Raw genomic sequence first — 22,210 nt, forward strand, 5'->3', positions numbered from 1 at the left:
TGAGACTCCTTCTTTTCCTAGTAATTTATTGATAACAAATAATTTCCATTAATAATAATATATGGGAACTACTGCACTGCAGCACTTGCAAATCTGAAACGTTTGTAGTGATCATAGACAGGATCAGAAAGATTTCATCATTGTTCAGATATAATCCCCAGTAGCTTTCACACTACATCAGGACTTCAATTAAATAGCAAGAGCCTCATATCAAGAGTCTGTGCAGTTGCAACTATTACATCTTCCCACCCGAACAAGTTTCAGAAAATTGTAGGCCAGGGATGGGGAGCAGTTATCAGCTGGTGACCCCACCTCTTTTCTGGGTGCTGTTTTTCCAATCTGAAGTGTAAGTCTTGCCTAACCTACACTTGAGAAATAAAAAAAAGGACGTTGGCATTGAAACTGGTGTGCACAGACAGGTATGTGAAATATCAGTGACTGCTTATCCTACAGTAGTGCTGGCTGTCTGAAATGTGTTATTCTCATAGAGTTCCTAGCCCACCAGCCATTCCACTTGCTGGGATACTCAACTCTGGGATTTAATTGCAGTGAATGAACTGAGTAATGAGTAACTGTCCCTTTCTTTATGTTCTTGACTGTGGTAGCAGGAAGAACATTTGCAGCACAGACGTGAATACAATAGATACTGCTATTAAAACCGTATCCATAAGTGCATGGCTGATTGTACCTGTTCAGAGGATGCATCTGAAAGTGATCACTCTACATGGTGCAAACACAGACCAAGTGATGACATAGTCTTTCTTAAGTTAACTTTGCAACCTATCCCTTCAGTTTACATGGTAATTGATTTTCCTCTTTCTAAGGAGCTATTCCTCTAATAGTTCCTTTCAAATATAACTGTTAAATGGTAACTTGCAAGAAAATGGGTAGATGATTTTTATGTTGTGGAAAAGGAAGACAAAGCTGTCCACAGAGATGAGATTTGTGTGTGTGTACTGACAAATGGATTGTGTCTTGTGACAAGCTGCCCATATAATATGGACTTTTTCCATGGGACATTTTGATGCAAAAGATTATCAAGTTCTGTGAAAACAGGCAGCTGTGCAGATAATCAACAGAGAAGAAATGGCAATCTAGATTTATCCTCATTAGACACTAGAGAATATCCCCCCTTCTCTAGGGGAGATACTTTAAAAAAATACTCTGGGAAAAGCTTCAGGCTGAGATTCTTTAAACTCCAGAGCTCATCCCAAACAGTAGAAGATGATGATTTGTTTACTCTGATGCTCATAAAACTAGTTGTTTCATTTCACTTTTCTCTGCTTTGATAACACATTGAAGGTTGGACAAGGCTGGATATATGAAGGAGAAAGGCATTGTCCCTGTGTTGTAATGACAGGAGAGCTTCAGATCTGTGTTGTACTTTATACCAGGATTATATTTTGGCTCAGAATTTTAGCTTTTGATAGCCCCTGTGCAGGACTGAACATTGTGTCAATGGCCATGCATAGGGATTTATGAAGAGAGGACGGTTTGAGGCTCAGATTTCAGGTTGCTTTTGTAGCAGTCTGGAAGACACATCTGGAGAGAAGAGGCTTTTCCATGGTCTAGCCAGCCTTGAGCCTACCTGGCTGACATTGGTTTGTTGTTCTGTGCAGGTATGCAAAGACAGTGAACGAGGAGGTGAGCAGGAACCTTTCCATAGTGGGAAACATGAGGAGTCTAAGCTTGCTGCTTTTTTGATGCTGTGTAATATCTGACCTGTCTTTTTCACCAAATACAGGGATTTTTTTGGCTGGCCAGTAGTATAAAGTCTTTATTCTGATTTCTTGTGTGGGTTACTTCCTTTCTTCTTGGTCATCAATGTTGCAGATATCCACCTGTTGATGGACTGCAGTCTCTAGAGTGTAGGAATTTCAGTGGAGGGCCTGTGTCCATGCGAAGTCCATGTCCATGGGCCAGGCTATGATGCCCCAGTGGGCTCATCATAGCCTGGCATGTTGACCTTCCACAAAGTAATTTACAAAGCTTCTGTCTTAATTCAGCCAGTCACCTGATGTGGAGACATTCTGAGTATATCATTTCTGATGCTTTACTTTTGAAAGTGATTCCCTGGATCAGCAAATAATTCCTGTATTGTTTTGAATGACTTGCATTTGTGTATAAGTACAACCAGGGGGTTTATGCAAATGAAAAACAAAACAAAACAAAACCCAAAAGAAATCTTTACCACCTTCCATATTTCAAGGAGGAAACCACTGCCCAGAAATTAATAAGGCTTCACTTTCTTAGAGCCCAGCTCCTGTTTGCATTTGGTCCTGCAGCAGTGAAACCATAATTCTCTTTTGATGTGTTTGATAATAGTATAATTTTTCACATGTCAGCAGATTTATGATGGCATAAACCCAGGATTATGACTTCAATGCAGGAGGACATGAAGGAGGAGCTGAAATATAAGGGAGAATAGAGCTGTTCTCAAATGTATTTTTATTGCATAATAAACAGAAAGAATTGCAGAGTTTTGCAATCTTTTATCCTCTGTAACATCTCCTTTCTATAGGTCTGTTCTAGTGTGAATGTTCTCTCTTAAGGAACACTTTTTAATGAAAAAGCAGACAAAGGTTCTGAACTCCTAAAAGACAGATATTATTTTAATACATAGTGTCAAGAGCATTGGACCTTTCCTGATTTGCGGTCACAGATCCACTGTGCTGTAATGGATATGGCACTATAGATATGCTCATTTCAGGTCAGGCAACCTTGTCCACTTTATTTATGATTATTATTAACAGAAATGCTAGCTGTCAGACACAATCAACATGAATCAGCCGAAGGCCCCTCTAAGAGAAGTTATAAAGAGTCTTTAAGAGAATCACCAGCAGATCTCACAATTACTTTTGAAGTTCTGACACATTGGAGAGACATCATTTTTTTCTTGAGATTAAGAACTTGTCTTTCAATGCTCTTAAGCGTGTTATTTGTATGTGTAGGTGCTTCTGCCCTGGATGTCATACATGAAGAATCAGACCCACAGTGACAGCTTTTGAAAGATAAAGCTAGTACATATCCTTCAGTGAGTGTTAGCTTTAGGTTAAATTTTGGGTTCTGCCTGGGTACCTGTATGGTTCACAGCCAGCCAGCCCAGTACTGCAAGTACAAAATTAAAATAAAACAAAAAAAAAACCCTAAAACAAACAAAAAAAGCAAAACCAAATAATAAATGTTGCCTCTTGCATTCTGGTACCTATTGAAAAATCATGTGTTTACATCATGAAGCGCATAAGCCTTTCCCCTGAAGTTAAGCTGTCCATTTAATAAACATTCCAATTTTTCTAGCATTTAACATTGTTCCTATAATATCATGTCAGCATATATTGCCCCAAAGTGACTGCTTGTGGCAGAAACAGAGCTATTTGTCTCTGATCTATGGCTGTGCATTTCAAAGCTGTGTACATCTGCTCTTTAATCCACTTTATTCTTTATTCCAGAACCTACTTTACAGGTGGAGAAATGAAGGCAAAGAACTTTACTGGCATGCCCAGTGCCTACAGCTGAGAGCCAGATCCAGGGTTAAATTACAGGCACCTTTGACTCCTAATCAACCCCAACTGACTTGGCCATGAATCCTCCCCTGCCCTTCCTTAGCAGCAAAGAAGAGAGTTTCATTTGTTATTTTCTTTTTGAGTCATGCCTTTCCTCCCTCTCTGCCCACAAGCATTTGTTCAACTGTGTTTTTTCTGATTTCTTTGCTCATTCCACTAGCCTTTCCCCTGTAAGAAACAGTTAGCATCTCAGCCTTATTTCTGGCTCTGGCTCTAGTCTTCTCTCTCTTGGATAGGCAGTGCTGTTTTGAGCAAGTCACTGAAGTGTTAGGGCATAGTTTGCACAGTCATCACTAGCACAGTTTTATTTTTTAATTCCTCAGCAATTTCAAGTGCAGTGGCCCATTGCTGCTCCATGGAAAGGCAATGATAAGGGTGCTTTTATAATGCATACTCCTATATGTGATAAGGAAATGTATTCTGGTTAAACTCCATTTTGCCCAAGCCATATTTGTATCCCAGGAGCACAGCAGGTATGAGAGGGAGGCAGTCGGGATGGCAGATTAGGACTTGCAAGATCTACATTATATTCTCTGGTGTGCTGCTGCTTCTCTGTATCACCTTGGGCAACTTGTGCAATTTCTATGTCCTCTGGTTACCAGCTCGTAAAATTAGATAATGGTGTCGTGAAGAAAAAGTAGCAGCACGGTCCGTAGATCAGCAGTGATACCCACATGCTTTTTCCTTTTTGCTTTGTTTTTTAGCATCTTTTCCCTAGTTTAGTTTGGATGTACTGGGACATTACTTTAAAATATTTCTCAATGCAAAACATTACTAGATTATTTCAAAAGATGCAGCTTTGATGCTACCTCCAGGTTCTGCCTCCTGTAAGCTAACAGCAAACCAAGAGTCCAGGCTCTAATGAGGTTTACCCAGTACAGCCAGGTCCTGTCAGCATTCTCATGTAATGTGCACTTACTTATGCCTTGTTACTCCCCTCTCTTACAGATGTTATTCATTAGTTCCTGTCCCTTACAGTGTTTCAGAGCTGCCCATAAGGAGAGCTTCTCTGGGGACAGTAGAACAGGAGAGGCTCTTGAGAGCATTAATTATAGACTAGGCCTTTCATGGAGACTACAGAGATCTTCCTGAGTCTGTTTCCTTTCCTGTTCCCTATGGGACTAGGGATGGGTGCCAAAGAGAGTCCCTGTGCCATATGGCATAGAGTTAGACCTAAAGGCTGCAGTCTATCACTGCTTGCAGTGGTCTGCCAAGACAGACAGAAGTCTGCTGAGGAGTGTGCCTCCTTTGATTTCTCTAGTTGAGTTTTTTCAGAGCTGAGTCTGAGGCTGGAGCTTTTGTTGGTGCCGGGGCCAGTGCCAGTAGGTGAAACACTCAGGGCTGTGCTCTGTGGCCTAAGCAGGCTTGGGGAAGCAGCCAGTGTGCAGCAGTTGTAATGCACCGACCAGTGAGGACCACTGTCTGTTGACTGCGTGCACAGACCCGCTCACTGGGGCAGAGACCCAGGACTTCGGCAAGAGAGGAAGATGTGGGAAGAAGAAGACAGTCAAAGAGGTGAAGTTTAGGGGAGAAAGTCCTTACCTGTAAAGTGCTTCAAAGTTGTCTCAGTCTGGGTCTGTTCAGCCTTCCTGAACATTATCAGTGAGCATCAGAAAAAAAATCTAAGGGTTGCTCCTGAAAGTAAGGCCAAGTAGAAACAATTAAGGTTTCTAAATACTGATTTCCAGAAGTTTAAATTTGTGCCCTGAGTTGGAGTTAAGTGTCTCAGCATTTGCAGGAGCCTGCTTTTTTCAGTCCAGGGTAGTACTGGTGTACACATGTGTATGTTTGGGCACATGCTTTAATCTTTTTTGTATGGAGAACCTATCCATCTATAGATAATTAAAGATTCCCACTGCAGCATTTTATGGCCTTTGCAGTAAAGTTTCATGACATCTCGCAGCTCTTTCTCAGTGCTGATTTTCACCATCAAAGCAGAGCAAATTGCTACCTGATTTTAAACACTTTAATAAAAAGACAGACTATTAAGACATGACAATAATTATCCACAATTAGAGTACATTTTTCTCTCTTCCTTGTGTGCTCCGAGTTTCACTGATGAGATGGTTTTAAAAATGGAGAAGTAGAGTTTCCTGGAAAGCCCTGAAAAATCTATATTCAAACATATTCTCTCTCTAGAAGCACTTAGTCCTGCCTATGAAAGCAGCAGAAAAACCCAGAGGCTGAATCTGTGGGCTGTAAATTATGAAAGTCCATCTCTAACCAATATTGCAAAGCATCACATTTTGAAACGTGGCCAAAATCCTAATGATGGAACAAAACAACAATAAAAGAGTCTGAGCTTTCTTGTTGAATCCAAGTGAAAAGGAATTTGGTTTATGTTTAGACTGCCTAAGGCACAGTGTGGGGAACTTAAAATTGCCCTTCGTATAACAAAGCCATAGGGCATCTCCCGCATTTCTACTTTAACTTGCTTACAAGTTATGGTAGCTAATTGATACCCTGCATTATAGATTTACCATGGCAAAGGGTGTTTAGAATTATACAGGAAAAAGCTGTGTCCATGCAGGTGACCACTTTATGCATGTGACTGCTGGCTGGACAGCCCTGGGGGGAGCAGAGGGAGGGAAAGTGTGGGCTTCAGCTCCAATTTTTTTGTTGTTCATTAAAACAACAGCATTGATTTTCCCAGGTCAAAGCCAGGCCATTTCATGCAGCAAATCTGTGTTGAAAGGGATCAGAGTAATCATTTTTTACACGCTTGACTAATGCATGCCAGCACAGAGCTTTCAGCCACATGAACATAGGAATGATTTAATAGAGGAAATGGCAGCAGGCTATTGTGCACTGTGAAGGCTCCATGTAACATGCATGACTGAGTCGCACACCATTAGGCTGGGTGTAAATAAAACCTGCAAACCTGCTCCTGACACTGCCACAGAATTAGCTCACTGGAATGCCTCCACCACTGTCCTGTTGGGAGCTAATGCTTTGGCTGCAGGACCCTTCCTTCCCCCTCCACTTCCTTCTCTAGCCTCTGCCTTTGCTGGACAAGTGACTGGTGTAGCTATTTAGTGCAGTACTGTAGTAGCAATAACTAGCTCCTTAAATAATGCCATAATGCTGACAAATAAATAATGCCATAATGCTGTTAAACCAAAATCCAGCCCAAAGTGAGGTAAATATTTAGATGAGACTCTGGTCACTTTTTGCTAGGGATCATGGGTGCTGAAACCTTGTACCCCTGTGATGTGTGCATCTTTGCTGGAGTATCTCTCAGATTATTTGTCAACCTGCCATACTGCAGGAGGGTTGCTGCTTCCTGATCTGGTTTCAGCAGTGCTCATTCACCATCTCTAAACTGCCCTGAAATGCTCCTTTTAAAGTGAGGCTAATTCAGGAAGCAAGGTTAAGAAATTAACTGGGTGGGGAGAAAAAAATTAGAAGTAGGCTCTATTTCAGCATGTTCCTTATAACAGTACAGAAATGATTTACCTAATATAGGTATGGACAGGAGATTATAAACAAGGGTTGCTTTATTCCTGTGTACAATAAGCAGTGATTTCTAGCCTCAAGTGTCCTTGTACTTTCTATTGATTAACAGCTGGATTGCATATAAGTCAACTCAGAATGTGGCCTGAATTACTTTACAGTGAGATGGACTTAGAAGATTTTCTTCTCAATGGTGCCTGTCAGTGTTTCTAATTCCATGCGTTCCAATGAAACAGGGTCCTTCCTATGTAATCTGTGTTGCCAGGATGAGCAAATGGTGTTTAGGTTTTTTGGCTTGGATTCTTTCTTGTTTGGACTACTGACCTCAAGATGGGCACTCTAAATACCCAAAAATAAACTAGGAGAAAGGAGGTAAAAGTAATGGGAAGGAGTTGGTTTAGTCATGGATAATTGCCCATGAGGGCAGATCCCATTAGGAAATGGGAATGAGAGGAGAAGTCAGCATTGTGTTTTCAACTCAAACAGAGCAGGAGCCCTGTTGTCAGACAGTGAGAAGCAGCAGGAGAAACAGAGCAACTAATCTTTGCTAGTAAGCAAACAGTTTGACACTACAGTTGGGGTTGATGCTATTGCTGCTAGAAGTACAATATTTCTTGGAAATGAAGCTGCAGAAGGAATGGTGGGAGCATAGGGTTATTGCTCTGCTTAGCCAGGATTGTTTTTTGTAATCTTCTTGAGTTTGGATGGACTGCCTAGTGAGAAAAAACAAGATGCTGAATAACAGGTTCTGTACAGAAAGGCAATTTACTTCCCATAATGTTAAGTGCAGTGGGGAATAGCTTTGGCTCCACATCCTGCCTTTGAGCACACACTATAAACTTCCAAAATTACGATGTATCAAGTTACACTTTCATTTTCTGTTTGAAACACCTTGAGATTTCTAGGACAGCAGTTGTTTTACATCCCATTGAGATGCATCCTGCTTTGAAGGGATATGTATCATTCTCCTTTTCATTCAGATTTTGCAATTACACTTTTTTGCCTTTACCTTTTTCATAGAAAAGTTGCTCAGTCAGGAATGTGTGCTTGGAAAGCAATCTAAGGGGAACACTCCAAAATATACAGTACTTAAGCAAAACAGAGTTTCTGCCCTGGTCAACACATACTTTTATGAGCACACATCCCTATGCAATTGGGACGCAGTTGGGTGACTTTTCTGAGGTCAGTGAATCTTCTTATCCTCAAAGTTACCTTTACATACCTATCTGGCTTCGTCTGTTTCTAATACCTTAAGGCTTCTCTGGGCTTATCTTTGCTGAAGTATGTTGTAGCTTCAAAGCCACTCTTCAGTCAGATCTGCTTTCACACTGCACACCTTCACTGCTGTGTTACTCCTTTTATCTCAATTATAACCTGGCCAAACCTTATCCTATAGCTCAGGGTAGAGCAACAGTTCTGTGGCAAAAGCAAATCTTGTGTGCTGTGCATTTTCAAAGCTATTTCACAGCCTGGTTATTCAAAAGCTATGCTCAAGAGAGGTTATTCTGAGTGTGGGTAAATTCAGAGCAAGTGTAAAATTTCCCTCCAAGACATTTAGGAAATGGCATGTTGGTTACATGCTGTATGGTCAAAAGTGGAAGTGTCATTCTTCTGTCCTGGGTTGAGCTTACAGGATTTCTTTCAGATCGATTTTTGTAGGTATATATTTCTTCTTTTAGTGGAGGAATGAATCTCATATGTGTGGAGGGAGGGTCAGCTGCATTTGCCAGGGTGCTGGGCAGAGAGTATGCTCCCCCAGTCCCAGTCAGTGGGGCAGAGGCAGGAAGGGACCTCCTGAGAGCTGCTCCTGCTGAGCTCCCAGCTGCCCACTGTCTTCGTAAGATGTGTGGGGAAGTAGGAGTGGTGTGCTGTGATTCCTACAAAGCATTTTATTTATTATACAGTCAAAACGTATGAGATCCTAACCCCATCAAGCACTCCCAATAAATTTGGGACTTCAAATGGGTATTTTCTATGTAAATAGGAAACTGTATTAATTTTAACAGTTTAATCATTGTGTCTGTGTGTTGATATGGATGAGTGAACTGCCAGCTGCTTTGTGACACTCACCGTGAAGTTCTGCTTTGACTATATCTCCTTACTGATCCCAACAAAGGTGAAATCAGAAAAAAACAGAGGCTATAAAGAAGAGGTCAATGGCAGGAGTCTCCTGTCGAAAGACACCGTTATTTTTTGTACCTGGCCTAATAAACAGACTGTTAATTAGTGCATGTTTAGCGTAAACTTGATCCAATTTTGCCTCACTGCAAAGGTGCAGGACTTTTGTTTCTTTTCTCTCTGTAGCACTCTAAACCTCAGGTAAATCATCCTGAGACATCATTTAAGGCTCAGATAAAAAGATGTCCCTCTTTCGCTTTCTTCTCTGCCTTGCACACAGACGTACCCACTGAGAGAAGTGCATGGGTGGCCCCTTGTGTGCCAAAGGGGCAGATGCGGTGAGTCGGCTACCTTGAGCTTCTCTGCCCTGCCACATAGCTTTGGTGTGCCAAGAGCCACAGCCTCACTTTCTTGTGATAACCCATGGGCTGCCCAGGTGTGAGCTCTGGCTAGAAAAACATAATGAGCTCATTTTAGCGTGTCTCCTGCTGCTGCTGTAGTCTCTGCTGCCTCTCCACCAAGGGGTAAGCACTATTAGCTGGAGCCTCAGGTTGGAGCCCTCTTTACAGACCACAGGCTTCTGTTTCTCATTGAGCCAAATAGATATGAATAGGAACTAAATGAAAATGTTTATCACCACATTCCTGTACTTCATACCATAGTGACATCTGTTTTGCTTTGCTCCAGATAAGAGCCTGACATTGTTCTCATGGTGAATTCGAGCCATTCACCTGTATTCCCAGAGTGTCTCAGGCCTGCATTTGGCTCTGGTTGGTGATGCACTTTTTTCCAGTGGGAATGGTTTAAAAGTTACACAAGAAGGCAGTGCTAACATACAGAGTGGGGAAAAAATAAAGAGGGAAGGAAAAAAGGAAAAGAATCAAGCACCACAGAAAAAAAGCACTGCTTTAGTCATAGCTCAGCCATGCATGGGAGAGCGGGACAGGAGGAATTTCCAGTCTGCTCAGCTGCTTCCTTGAAACGCTAGAGCTAGACTGTAGGCATGGCATGGAAGGGGATGTGACCATCAGTGAGGACACAAAGTAAAAAGTATTAACGTCATTTGGCTGCATTACATAGGAGGTCAGATCTGCTGCTTGTGTTGCTAGCTCTAAAAGTTGATGAGCAGCAAAGAGAGGAAAGAGATTGCTTTTACCCTCAGTCAAAATTTGAAAGACTGCCCATGGCCAAAAGCCTAAGAACTTTTCTAAAAAGTATTTAATGCCTAAATCCTTTTGAGTGGCACTAGGGATGTACTCAGTGCCCTTCACATCCAAGCAAGTGGAGGGCTTGTTTCGCAGGAGGGGCTGAGCCCATTACAGGATCTCTCCCTACAAGTAACATTTAATAGTCCACCATGCTGTTCCACTTCCTTTCAAGTATGCAGCTGCTCTCACCATTTAGTTCCCTTTCTTTAGGATCACTGACAAGTTACCCTGAACATTGCAGTTTGTTGGCGTCTTCCCAAACTCTGTCTCTCTTGTTGTCACCACTTTTTAGCTATGGCATTGGATCCGGTCTTGCTTTTGTTTTTATCAAGATCTGAGTCTTGTCTTGATCAGGCAGAACTAGAGATCAACTGAAATGCATTCCAGATAAGCAAATGCTGACATTGACTTCCAGTGTCTGGTACCACAGGTCTAAAATAACTCCTACTTGCTTGTATTTGTAAGGCTGCATTTGTTCTGGCATGGACTTTTTTGCTGGGCTGCAGCTTGAGCAGTAAATATAACGGTGATTGATAGTTGTCACAGGATGGGCAGTCCAGATCTCAGACCTTTTGGTAAAAAAGGGCCTTGTAGAGTTCCCTGTCTATCCATCTTGGCTGTGCTCTCCTTTTCCTGCATAAAGTTATCTCAGGTGCATTCAAATAAAAGTTCTGTAGACTAGGCTTTCCAGACAATCAGCAAGAGACCATTCTCATCCATTTTAGAGCTAGCATTTACAAGTTGTTTACTGATTACTAACTACTGGTTTCTAGCACAGATTTCTGCACTCAGAATTCAATGGGATAAGATGTAATTGTTCACAAAGTCAGCAGAGAAACAGAGTTCCGTGGATGAAACTAGATAATGCTTTGTTACTTGCAAATCAAAAAACTACACAGTCGGTAGATATTTTTGGTTTGGGTTTTTTGTTTTTAGCTTTTATTGAAGCACCAAGTTGGCAGACACGTTGAAGCTATTGACATTCAAGTTTCAATAAATTTAGTGCTAGAGATTCCTCTAAATGATTTTATCTTGGGTTTACAATAAAATTTGCATGATCTTTCTGCATCCCTTCCCTGCTGACATGAGTTTTTTTCTTGCAAGAGAGTTATTTAATAGTTTCATTCAAACTTAGTGGCTCAGGCTTTTTTTTTTTTTTGAGGGGGGTGATGGTGGTTCTCCCATCTCTTCTATTCCTGCTGTCTCTTAGGGGAAACTCTGCAGGAGTTGTCAGCTACAGAGATTTCTTTTAAAGAAAACCCAACAAAACAACAACCAGCCATTGCTTTGGCTGTACTACACTAAGCAAGGGCATGGAAGCCACTGTTTTTCTCTCGTGTGTCTGTTCTGTCTCCCAACAAGCCAGATGCGCAACTTCCTTACTGCTGCTATCAGGCCACTGATATACTTTTTCTCCCTTGCTTTACCTTTAGGCCTTTGGTTGGCAACTCACATGACAGATCTTTCAGTATAGTGTAGGCTTTATCAACCATGGTACGTTTTCAGCTATTGCAGTCCTCCCATCCACTGGTGTTATAAAGGAGGGTGGGTACCATGAGTAGTGGTACTGAAGCCGACACAGTGACTAACCCTTCTGCCAGCCAGTCATTCTTACTTCTGTTTTGCACATCACCAGTGCTACAGTAAGTGCTTAAGTGGGAAGCGTTTTGGAAGAATATTCTACTGAACAGAGGCAAGACTAAATGCATCTCTGGTGGCAACCACCAAGCTTTACTTACTGCAGGCATTTTGTCCCCTAGCCAGCCTACAGTGGTGCTGTACAAAGGACTAAGTGGTGGTATATTGACACTCAACTCCAGCATAGTAAAAGAACTTGGGTATCAAGGTGCTTTTTGTGCTGTGATTGAAAAAAATTCCAAAATGATACCTCCCCTGTAGATGGTCCATGCAGAGGCTGGCTGATGCTTGTCCTTAGGCTGTAAGAGCCAGTACCAGGAAAGCATAGGAAGACCAGTTCCTACCTGCTGCTCTGGTCCTTCATTGGCATACCTATACGCACTGAGACCTGAGCAAAGGAAGGTAGGCACAAGCTCTGGAAACTTGCTTTAGGGTACGTATGCCCTCTGAGGATCAAATCCTGGAGTCAGACACCAAAGAATGTGTGATGATCTGACTCATGGTGAGTAAGTACAGCACCTGGCAGGTACAGCTCCCATGGACTAACAGGGTTTTGCTTTATTTTCTTCTGTGTGTAAGAAGGGCAAATGCATATTGTTTCTAGACATCACTGCAGATGGAGCAAAAAGGAGAGGCAATAACTGTGTTGATATGAAATGGCACTTTCTGCACTTACAGGTTCACAGAGACGGAGGCTTATTCCGGCTTTATCACTTGATACCACTTCCCCAGCAAGGAAGCCTGCCAACAGCCCTGGGGTCCGCTGGGTTGATGGGCCCCTGCGAAGTGGGCAGAGGGGGCTGGGGGAGCCCTTTGAGATCAAAGTCTATGAGATAGATGATGTGGAGAGACTGCAGCGACGACGAGGTGCGGACAGCAAGGTGAGTGCAATCCATGTAACCTGTATTCCTCCTCCTGGAGGGTGTAAGAGGAGGAATTGAGATTATGCAGTCAGAAATGTGTAGTATGGTTAATTCAACAGGCAGAAAAACATCTTATTTAAAGCAGTTATGACTCAACATATGCCTTCTTTCATAGCAGCTAATGGACATCGGTACCTTGAGTTTTTGCACCTTGCAAAATATGGTCTTGGTGGTTCCCGTGATCTAGCATATTGTCACATCTGTCTTTTAAGGCTGCAGTGGTGCCTCAAGTGCTGTGATGGTATTGTTTTCAGGATAGCTAATGTCTTCCTTCTAAGTTGTTCCTGCCAGCCTCAGGCCTCCAAATTTACAAAAAGATCAGGGAACTGTAAAGGTCTACTCTCGGGAGGGATGATTGGGAAGAGTATCTGAAGTTGGTGGAATAACACCAATTTTAGACGACTGTGGATATAGACTTTAATATTAGTTTAAGGCACTTTTTCTTTCTAGCCCCTGTTGCTTCCTAGCCCTTAACCTGTAGGTTAGGCTGTTTGTGATGCTGTTCTCTGATATTTGTATGGAGAAAAATATCACTTGTTTGGGTGGGGTTTCTATTGGACTTCACCAATACAGCGGATTTGTCTACAGAGCAGAAGTCAGAATAGTGTTGAGATCTTCACACAGACTTGGAGGAGAATAGTTTTGGTACTGGGAAGGCTCCCACACCAGTGAAGGTAGCACAGCGCTAGCTGTGGGCTCAGTTACTACATAGCTTGATGGCTGCCACCTCTCAGAAGTCATGTGGGGCGAGGCTGGGTGTCTCCAGACAGCATTGCACCCTGTGCTGTTACTGTGCCTCATATTTTTGCAGAAAATATATCTTCTTTATTAATAATTGTAAATTGCTAGAGCTTTTCATAGACTATTCCCTTCATTTAAAGATGCTTTAAATTTGAGATTGCTATCAGTTCTCTTATTTTATGAGACTACTGCTTTTCTTATGTACCAAGCACAGAGATGTATTTAGGATTTAATACAGCAAGCAATGGATTTCCTAGTCCCAAGAGCTTAGATTTTCTTGGCCAAACTTCAGGTATCAAAACCAGAAATGTTTTGCTACAGTTAATCTGTTTTCAAGATGCTGCCTGTTATTAATTATTACGGTTTATTATTAACTATCATTGCAAAGTCTCCAAAGCTCACTGAAGGAAAACATCAAAAACAAACAAGAACAATAAAAATAAAACAAATTATTAATGATGTCATGCAATGATTCGTACACTTCCAGAGTAAATGTCTCATTGTTAGTATTACTGATAGGAAGATTGTTTAACTGAATGGATCTGGGTATTTCTTTTCCTCTTCACCTATTCCTTCCCCGCTCCTTTTTCCTGGTTGGCAGGAGCTGATATGTTTCAATGCCAAGCTGAAAATCCTGGAGCATCGCCAACAGAGAATTGCTGAGGTCAAGGCCAAGTATGAGTGGTTAATGAGAGAACTGGAGGTGACCAAACAGTACCTGATGCTGGATCCTAATAAATGGCTCAGTGAATGTAAGGATGTTGTTTTATTGCTTGGGGTCATAAGTGTCCTTTGGGTTGTTTAAAGTTCGGGGGAAGAGGGGGAAGACAGAAGGGGGCAGAAATGTTTGCTAAGCATGAGATGTGAGCAATGTGTTTAATGTTTGTAAGCTAAAATGGACCGACATGTGACCTAAGGGCAAGTTTTAGATTGACTGTGTTTCTAGAACTAGTCCCTGTAATTCTTACTAAATTTTGACAGTAGAACTGAACAATCCTTTTTGCCTGAGAGCTGAATGTTGAAATGGAACAGCATTGAGGTGGTGAATATTGCCACTGGTAGATTAACATTTACACATTTCGGTCCATGGCTCCTGAAAATAGGATTTTTTTTTTTTTTTTTTTTTGCTTCAGATCACTCAGACATATAAGGGATATTATAAATCTGCTCTTCTGCCACAAAATAACACTGTGGAGCAAACTTGTCTCTGGGCACCAGTGGACTTACATGAAAAATGAATTTGGCCCTTATTTTATAGCTATAGGTGTGTAAAGTTCAGAGAGCTTAAAGGGCATTCATGTTCAAATGAAGAAGGGCCTCATCAGCTCAGAGGGGAAAAGATAAGGAGTACTGAAGTAACTGTACAATAGTTTTTAGTATTAGCAGGCAGATGAGTTCATATTAAAGAGTTACAGGAAAAACTATGATTTAAAATTTATTTAGGATAATTGCAGGTGGCAGAAGGAGGTTGGCTGGTGTGTTCTCTTTAAAGCATACTATTCTTTTGACAGCTGCTCTAAGTTAACACTAGACTGGTACATCCTGCAAAACAGCTACATTATATGTTTCAGGATGCTACTAAGGAAGAGAGGTAAAAAGGACAGATTTAAAGAGAGCAGAGAATTCGCCATACATTTCTATCCACTTACTGTGTAATGCCTTTGCTTCTGATTCCAGTGTGATAAGTGTAGAAAGCCTTATTGATGTCATAGACCTCAGGGACCAGATAAGATGGGAAGTGCTGATTCAGACAATGCATCTTGCACTCAGCTTCCATGGAAGCCACGGCCAGCTGCCGTCTGGCAGCATATGGGCACCTACATTGGAGTGACTGATATGTATGCCTTTCCTCGCTACTCAAATGCTCTAATGAGAATCACAGGGAATAGGGAGAGGTGTGAGGAGCAAGGAGTGTGAGGTTGGTTTCTGAATTCAGCAGAAGACCTGTCCTCTATGACAGAGCACATACTTAAATCTCTTTCTGGTCAGCAGAATATGAGAGTCTGTATGTGCTCAGTAATCAACATTTGCTTAAGGGCGCAGGAGTGTGGCAAAAGACATCTGCAGTTCAGGAGGGGATGGCAGAGCGTATCACTCAAGAAAGCATCCAGTGCAATCTTAAAAGTCTTTTTCACTATCAGCAAGCCACTGTGCCATTTTAATAGCCATTAAACAGAAAAGGCAACTTTTAATAACAATGGCAAGCTGGAGATAATGTTGTGTACAGTACTGATGGGTTTGAAGACTTAATTTAACTCTGTCTCTCCCACCAGCCAGCACTGGGGGTCATCTTTTCCTATCCCTATGTTTTTGTTTCCCACAGTTGATCTGGAGCAGGTATTTGAGCTGGATTCTCTGGAATACCTGGAGGCCCTGGAATGTGTGACTGAGCGTTTGGAAAATCGTGTCAACTTCTGCAAGGCCCATCTCATGATGATCACCTGTTTTGACATCACCTCTAGACGCCGATAAAGTATGAACCTCAAGAGAATTTCAGTGTGCATCTCTGCCATCCTCCTTTTCCCATCTGAATAGCATCCCAAAGACAACAGAATGAGGATGAAGGTTGGAGTCAAGTCTAAACTGTGTGTATGAGAGATTTGCTATACTATACAGAAGAGTAATATTAAAAAAAAACAGGATGAGCATGGAAAAATGGCGATAAAAGGTTGTTGATTCTCTTATCCTAAAAGAGCACTTTGAAGAACCTTTAAGGACATATCTGTAAATAAGAACTGCTGGCAGAAGACGCTTCTTTCCCTGTGCTAGCTGAGGGAGGAGGAAAGGTGGTTGTGGGACTTCACTGAGAGGTTCATTAAAAGAAAACCTATCCAGAAAAACTGTTCAAGTGCCTTGCAAATCTTTATTATCCAAACATTTATGTTCATACTTTATTGTGTACAGATGGTGCTAGTCAAGAAAAGAAAAAGGAAAAAAAAAACAAACACTTTTGAAATGTATTTACAGCTTGTTTTTCTCTTGGTGTTTTCTCCTATTTCAGACTTGCTGTTTCTAAGTAACTTGTGTTTGTAGAAATATTTCCTAATCAGTACAACATATGAATAAATGTTAACTGTCTTTTCTTGTTACCAGAGTAAGGCCACTCAAAGAGAAATGCAGCTTTCCTAGATGACACAAAAAATGTTTCTAGCAGTGAGTAAAGTTTGCTTATATGTTCTTCTGTTATCTTACATGCTGGAGGACACAGTAATTTTCCCAACCTGTAGATTCTGCAGTGTGTGAGTGAGGAGAGGTGACATTACTGTGAAGTAAATATCTTTTCTATTTGATCCAACTCCCATCAATTGTTTTCTTGTTTGGTTTTTGTTTTCATGTATTTTTAGCTTCATACTGGCTAGAGTTATGAATGAGGAGGCACTTTTATCCTAACCTAATTTCTGGTGCTAAAACTTGCTGGAAAATTACACTTTAGGCTGAGGGATCCCATGCTTATCAGTCCGAAAATGAGTGATTTATCCTATCTTTCTTTTTTGAGACCATGACTGATAAAATTTCGCTTTGCCTCTTTTTGACATACACCACTGCAAAACATGTTTTGGCAGCCTTTGGTCCCTAGCCAGTCTGTCCATAGTCACAGACGTACCTGAGAAGCGCAGACTCTGTTCAGTTCAGTATCTCTGGAACTAAGTGGGAGTCATGTGGGAGGGGATATAGCATTTCAGGCATGTTGGCTATGGCGTGTTCTTTACCAGGCCTCCATTACTGAAGCTATGGCAAAATTTACATTGATGTCAAAAGGACAAGGGTCTGCACCTCAATGCATATCCAAATATTCTACTTGTTTGCCTCTTTATTTACAAAACAGTATGTGGGAAGGAACTTCCTTTGTATTTCTTAAAGAAATGTGTGAAATCTGCATTTTAATTATTATGTATGAAATTATTTTATTGAATTAGGTTTCTTCTTCCATATTGAAATAAGCTTTTTCACAAAAATTCCTCTCTCGCATACAATTGTGCTACCTTTTTTGTTGCTTGTGAGAAAATAAGAGCATCATTTAACATATACTCAACATGCGCCAGTTTGCTGCTGTACTTGAATGCAACTCTTCTTTTATGTGACCATCATATTAATGCCATCTTTCTTACACTATCCTAAGCAGCAAGTCCCAGTGGGAAAATCACCCAACAAGGATACCTGTAGACTTTCTAGCGTCTAGCTGAAACACCCCCCCCTTTTTACCTTTTTTTTAAAAAAAAGATAGAAATAACATTTATATAATTTTATTTTTCTTTTAATACTCTACAACTTGTAATAACAAATCTTTCTCATTCTGTTAGCTTTTTCACTGGATTTTGAAGATCTTTCTTACCTTCTATAGGATTATTTGGAAGGAAAAAATATCCTGTATGATAATTGCTTTCTAGTCCGTTCCACAGCATTTTCCTATCATGAAACTTATATTCCAAGCAAGAATTAAAGATATAGGTCTGATCTCTCTCCCCTTCTCTCTCAAGGCAAAAAAAACTTATGAAGAAAAGCACCAAATACCACAATTTATCTAGCTTTGTTTCTCATTGTAAAGATTTCACATGTGTTGGTTCTGTTGAGGCCATCTCTTCTCCACAGAGCACCATGAATTCAGTACAGCTCTGCAGAGCCATGGGAATTGCCCCTACAGGTTTGTGCTGGATGAAGACTTAATGCCTTTGGGTTATGGAGCGCGCCTCTGTCGGCTTAGTCCTGCAGAGCCCCAGGTACACGCTGTCAGGTCACCTACACACAGAAGAGAGACTTTCAAAGCCAGATCCCATCTCACTCACCTGCGTCCCCAGATAGGCCTGTACCCCTCTCACCTATGATACTAACACTGTGCAAAGCCTATCTCCAAGGCCATTTCCCAACATTCAAGGAATACCCCCACCTACCCCTAAGTTGTGCACATGAAATTAAATGTTGCCTTCTTTAAGCTTAACCATTTCTGAAAATGTTTGCTGGAAGGTGGTCATTGGGTAATTAGGGCATGTTGTCTTTCCTCTGCTGAAAACAAGCAGCCCAAAATGGAGATGGTGGGCTCCCTGGGGACCTGCAGTGAGATGGTGAATGGCAAGCAGTACAGTAAAAGTAAATATACACTTGATAGAAAGTAAAATCCTAGCAAATGGTGCGTGCACAGAATGCACTGTTAACAAGAGATGCCCTCTCACATAGGCTGGGATTTATACAGAAGTGGTGATATTTCTATAAATCAACTGGACATATTTCAGAGCTATTGTAAAATATCTATTATGTGTAATATTCCTCAGCATCATTAACTCAATTATTCACTAGATTTGGCACCTCTGTAGATTAGAAAACATAGCAAAAAATGCCTCTAACTAGCCATTATTTTAAACAGTAAGAGTATATGTTTGTCCTGTTCATTGTGATGGACCAAAATTGATTCCTGAAGACAAGTGGATTATGCCAAGGCTGAATTCAGCATTCTGAAAATTATGGAGTACTTGAGCAGAATCACAGTCCTTACAAATATTTTATTTCTGAGGTCTTAATTAGACTAGCCATTAACACTCCCATCATATACTAGTATTCATATCTTAAAATCCATGCTCATCTTCTCTTTTTTGACTTTCTGTTGATGCATTTCAGAATTTGCCACTATGTTTCTAGAACCTGTGGTGGCTTAGTGCATAAAAGGGAATGAAAATATGTGGAGATTTGACATTTATGAAATATTTTCTTGTTGAAAATAGATTTGAACTTCAGATTTTATATCATTATACTTCAAATATCCAAAAGAGATAATTAAAAGCGTCAGGACCTTATTATGAAATTGATCTTAGTCTACAGTAGCCAGCATTTACAGAAGACCCACACACTTCTGCAAGTCATCCATGAAGCCTCATTCTTTAAGCAACTGCCAGTTTTTTAAAAGGGCATCAAGTTGCCCAAAATACACAAGAGCAATGTGAATGTAATGCTTAATCATTTGCATATTCAGAAATCAATCTTGTTTCCCTCGGACAGCTTTAGTAGCAAACAGCAGTGTTAACATAATGAGGTTTGAAGGTTAATTCTTTGCTTGCTCATGTAGCAGCAGATCACAGTTCTTTATTGTCGAGCTGTGTAATGAATACCACCACTGCTCTGCTCTGCATCTCCACTGCTGTTCTCATGGGCAGCTGGGGGCAGTTTGGGCCTCATTTGGAGAGCTGCTTGTCTTGGCATACATGAACCTTACTTATACAAGGGACAGAAGCTGCTTTATAGCTCCAAATTCAAGGGAAACCTTAGGTTGGAGAGTTTGGCTGTTATCTGGGTTCAGGCAGAAAGCCACTGTTCACATACCCGCCGACTCCCGGTGCTGGGTCACTTCATATCCCAGAGAGTGTGAGATAGCCCTAATTACTGGTTCTGGCTCAACAGCATGCATATTTTCTAGTGCTAATCATGCCTGTATTTCATAGAATCATAGAATAATTCGGGTTGGAAAGGACCTTAAGATCATCTAGTTCCAATCCCCCTGCCATGGGCAGGGACACCTTACGTTAAACCATATCACCCAAGGCTCTGTCCAACCTGGTCTTGAACACTGCCAGGGATGGAGCATTCACAACCTCCCTGGGCAACCTATTCCAGTGCCTCACCACCCTAACAGGAAAGAATTTCCTCTTATATCCAATCTAAACTTCCTCTATTTAAGTTTTAACCCGTTACCCCTTGTCCTGTCACTACAGTCCCTAATGAAGAGTCCCTCCCCAGCATCCCTATAGGCCCCCTTCAGATACTGGAAGGCTGCTATGAGGTCTCCACGCAGCCTTCTCTTCTCCAGGCTGAACAGCCCCAACTTCCTCAGCCTGTCTTCATACAGGAGGTGCTTCAGTCCCCTGATCATCCTCGTGGCCCTTCTCCGGACTTGTTCCAACAGTTCCATGTCCTTTTTATGTTGAGGACACCAGAACTGCACACAATACTCCAGGTGAGGTCTCCTGAGAGCAGAGTAGAGGGGCAGGATCACCTCCTTTGACCTACTGGTCATGCTCCTTTTGATGCAGCCCAGGATACAGTTGGCTTTCTGGGCTGCAAGCACACACTGCTGGCTCATGTTCATTTTCTCATCGACCAACGCCCCCAAGTTCTTCTCCACAGGGCTGCTCTGAATCTCTTCTCTGCCCAACCTGTAGCTGTGCCTGGGATTGCTCCCACCCAGGTGTAGGACCTTGCACTTGGCATGGTTAAACTTCATGAGGTTGGCATCATCCCACCTCACAAGTGTGTCAAGGTCCCTCTGGATGGCATTCCTTCCCTCCAGGGTATCAACTGAACCACACAGCTTGGTGTCATCGGCAAACTTGCTGAGGGCGCACTCAATCCCACTGTCCCCGTCAGCGACGAAGATGTTGAACAAGACGGTTCCCAACACCGATCCCTGAGGAACACCACTCGTTACTGGTCTCCAGATGGACATTGAGCCATTGACCACAACTCTTTGTGTGCGGCCATCCAGCCAGTTCTTTATCCACCGAGTGGTCCTCGAATTGTTTCAGAACAATTCGTTGTCAACTCGTTCAGATCTAAGCAATTTAAAGGACTATTTCATAGAAAGGCAAGGAAGCAAAACCATATTCAGGCTCTTCTTTCTTAAGTAAGTCTTTATTGGGCCTGTTCTCATCTCACCTATGCTGGTATAACTGAGACACAATTGCATTTTCAGGAGAGTTACAGCAGAGTAAACCCAGTGAGGAAAATGGAAAAATTCTTCCCCCTGCCAATTTGCTATTTATTTACTGTGCTGCTAGTTATGTAGTTGAAGATTATGCACCTCTTAACTATTTGAGTTATATATATAAGCCCCCCCAGTGCTCTCTCACTTTTCATTAAGGGCTATGCACAGGGCTATCACTGAACATCTGCTGTCCTTGATCCAGTCTTGGAAGACTCCCACTGCTATATAACCTAACTTCTGAAACTTGCAGCTGCATAAAATAGTAACTGGTAAAAAGCAGTGGCGTGATCCTCTGACATGAAGCAAGCTAAGTGAGAGCTGCAGATAATGTACAGAAACGGATGAAAGAAAGATACACACTGGTATTTTTTTTCTTTCATCTCTGAACATGGCCGTTAGTTACAGAGGCAGAAAGCTGGGACTGGTGCTGGGAGTAAGGCACATCAAGTCTCAAGCTTGCTCACAGGATAGACTCAGTTCATCTTGAAGTATTTTTCTGTTACTTTTTTTTTTGTTTATCTTGGTAATATGGTTTGTCTTAAAATAGCGACTGCTACCTGTGTCATGGAATTCAAGTTTTATGACAGCTGAAGGATGTAGACTTTTTTACAAACATCATCTTTAATGAATGTTTATGATTTTGTTGAGTCTTTTTTTCTGAGCTGAAAACAATCAATCATAAAAATAAAGTGTATGTGCATGCAGACAAATGTGCATGTACACAGCCTGAGGGAAACGGTCCCCTCACACATTATTGTTGGGAGATGGCAGAGCTGTTCACAAATGGCAACATCACTCTCCCTTCCTCCTCCAAGGAGAATTTATAGAACCTTTCTCTTTGCACTCACAAAGGAGACCTACACCACAGCACAGGGAAAA

At 41.6% G+C, this 22,210-nt stretch overlaps 1 protein-coding gene across 1 annotated transcript in view; it reads left to right on the forward strand.

Moving 5' to 3' along the window:
* KIF26B (kinesin family member 26B) overlaps positions 1-17,797 on the forward strand; it is a 289,300-nt gene extending 271,503 nt beyond the window's left edge. The window contains exons 13-15 of the mRNA XM_057414446.1: positions 12,659-12,861; positions 14,246-14,396; positions 15,968-17,797. Coding sequence (XP_057270429.1) covers positions 12,659-12,861; positions 14,246-14,396; positions 15,968-16,116 — 503 coding nt within the window. The 3' untranslated portion in view covers positions 16,117-17,797. The remainder of the gene's footprint in view (positions 1-12,658; positions 12,862-14,245; positions 14,397-15,967) is intronic.
* Positions 17,798-22,210: the final 4,413 nt, after the last annotated feature.

This window comes from Pezoporus wallicus, unplaced genomic scaffold (genome assembly GCF_028554395.1).
Source record: "Pezoporus wallicus isolate ANWC-B61680 ecotype Strahan unplaced genomic scaffold, APGP_CSIRO_Pwel_v1 contig_8042, whole genome shotgun sequence".
Classification (NCBI taxonomy): Eukaryota; Metazoa; Chordata; class Aves; order Psittaciformes; family Psittacidae; genus Pezoporus; species Pezoporus wallicus.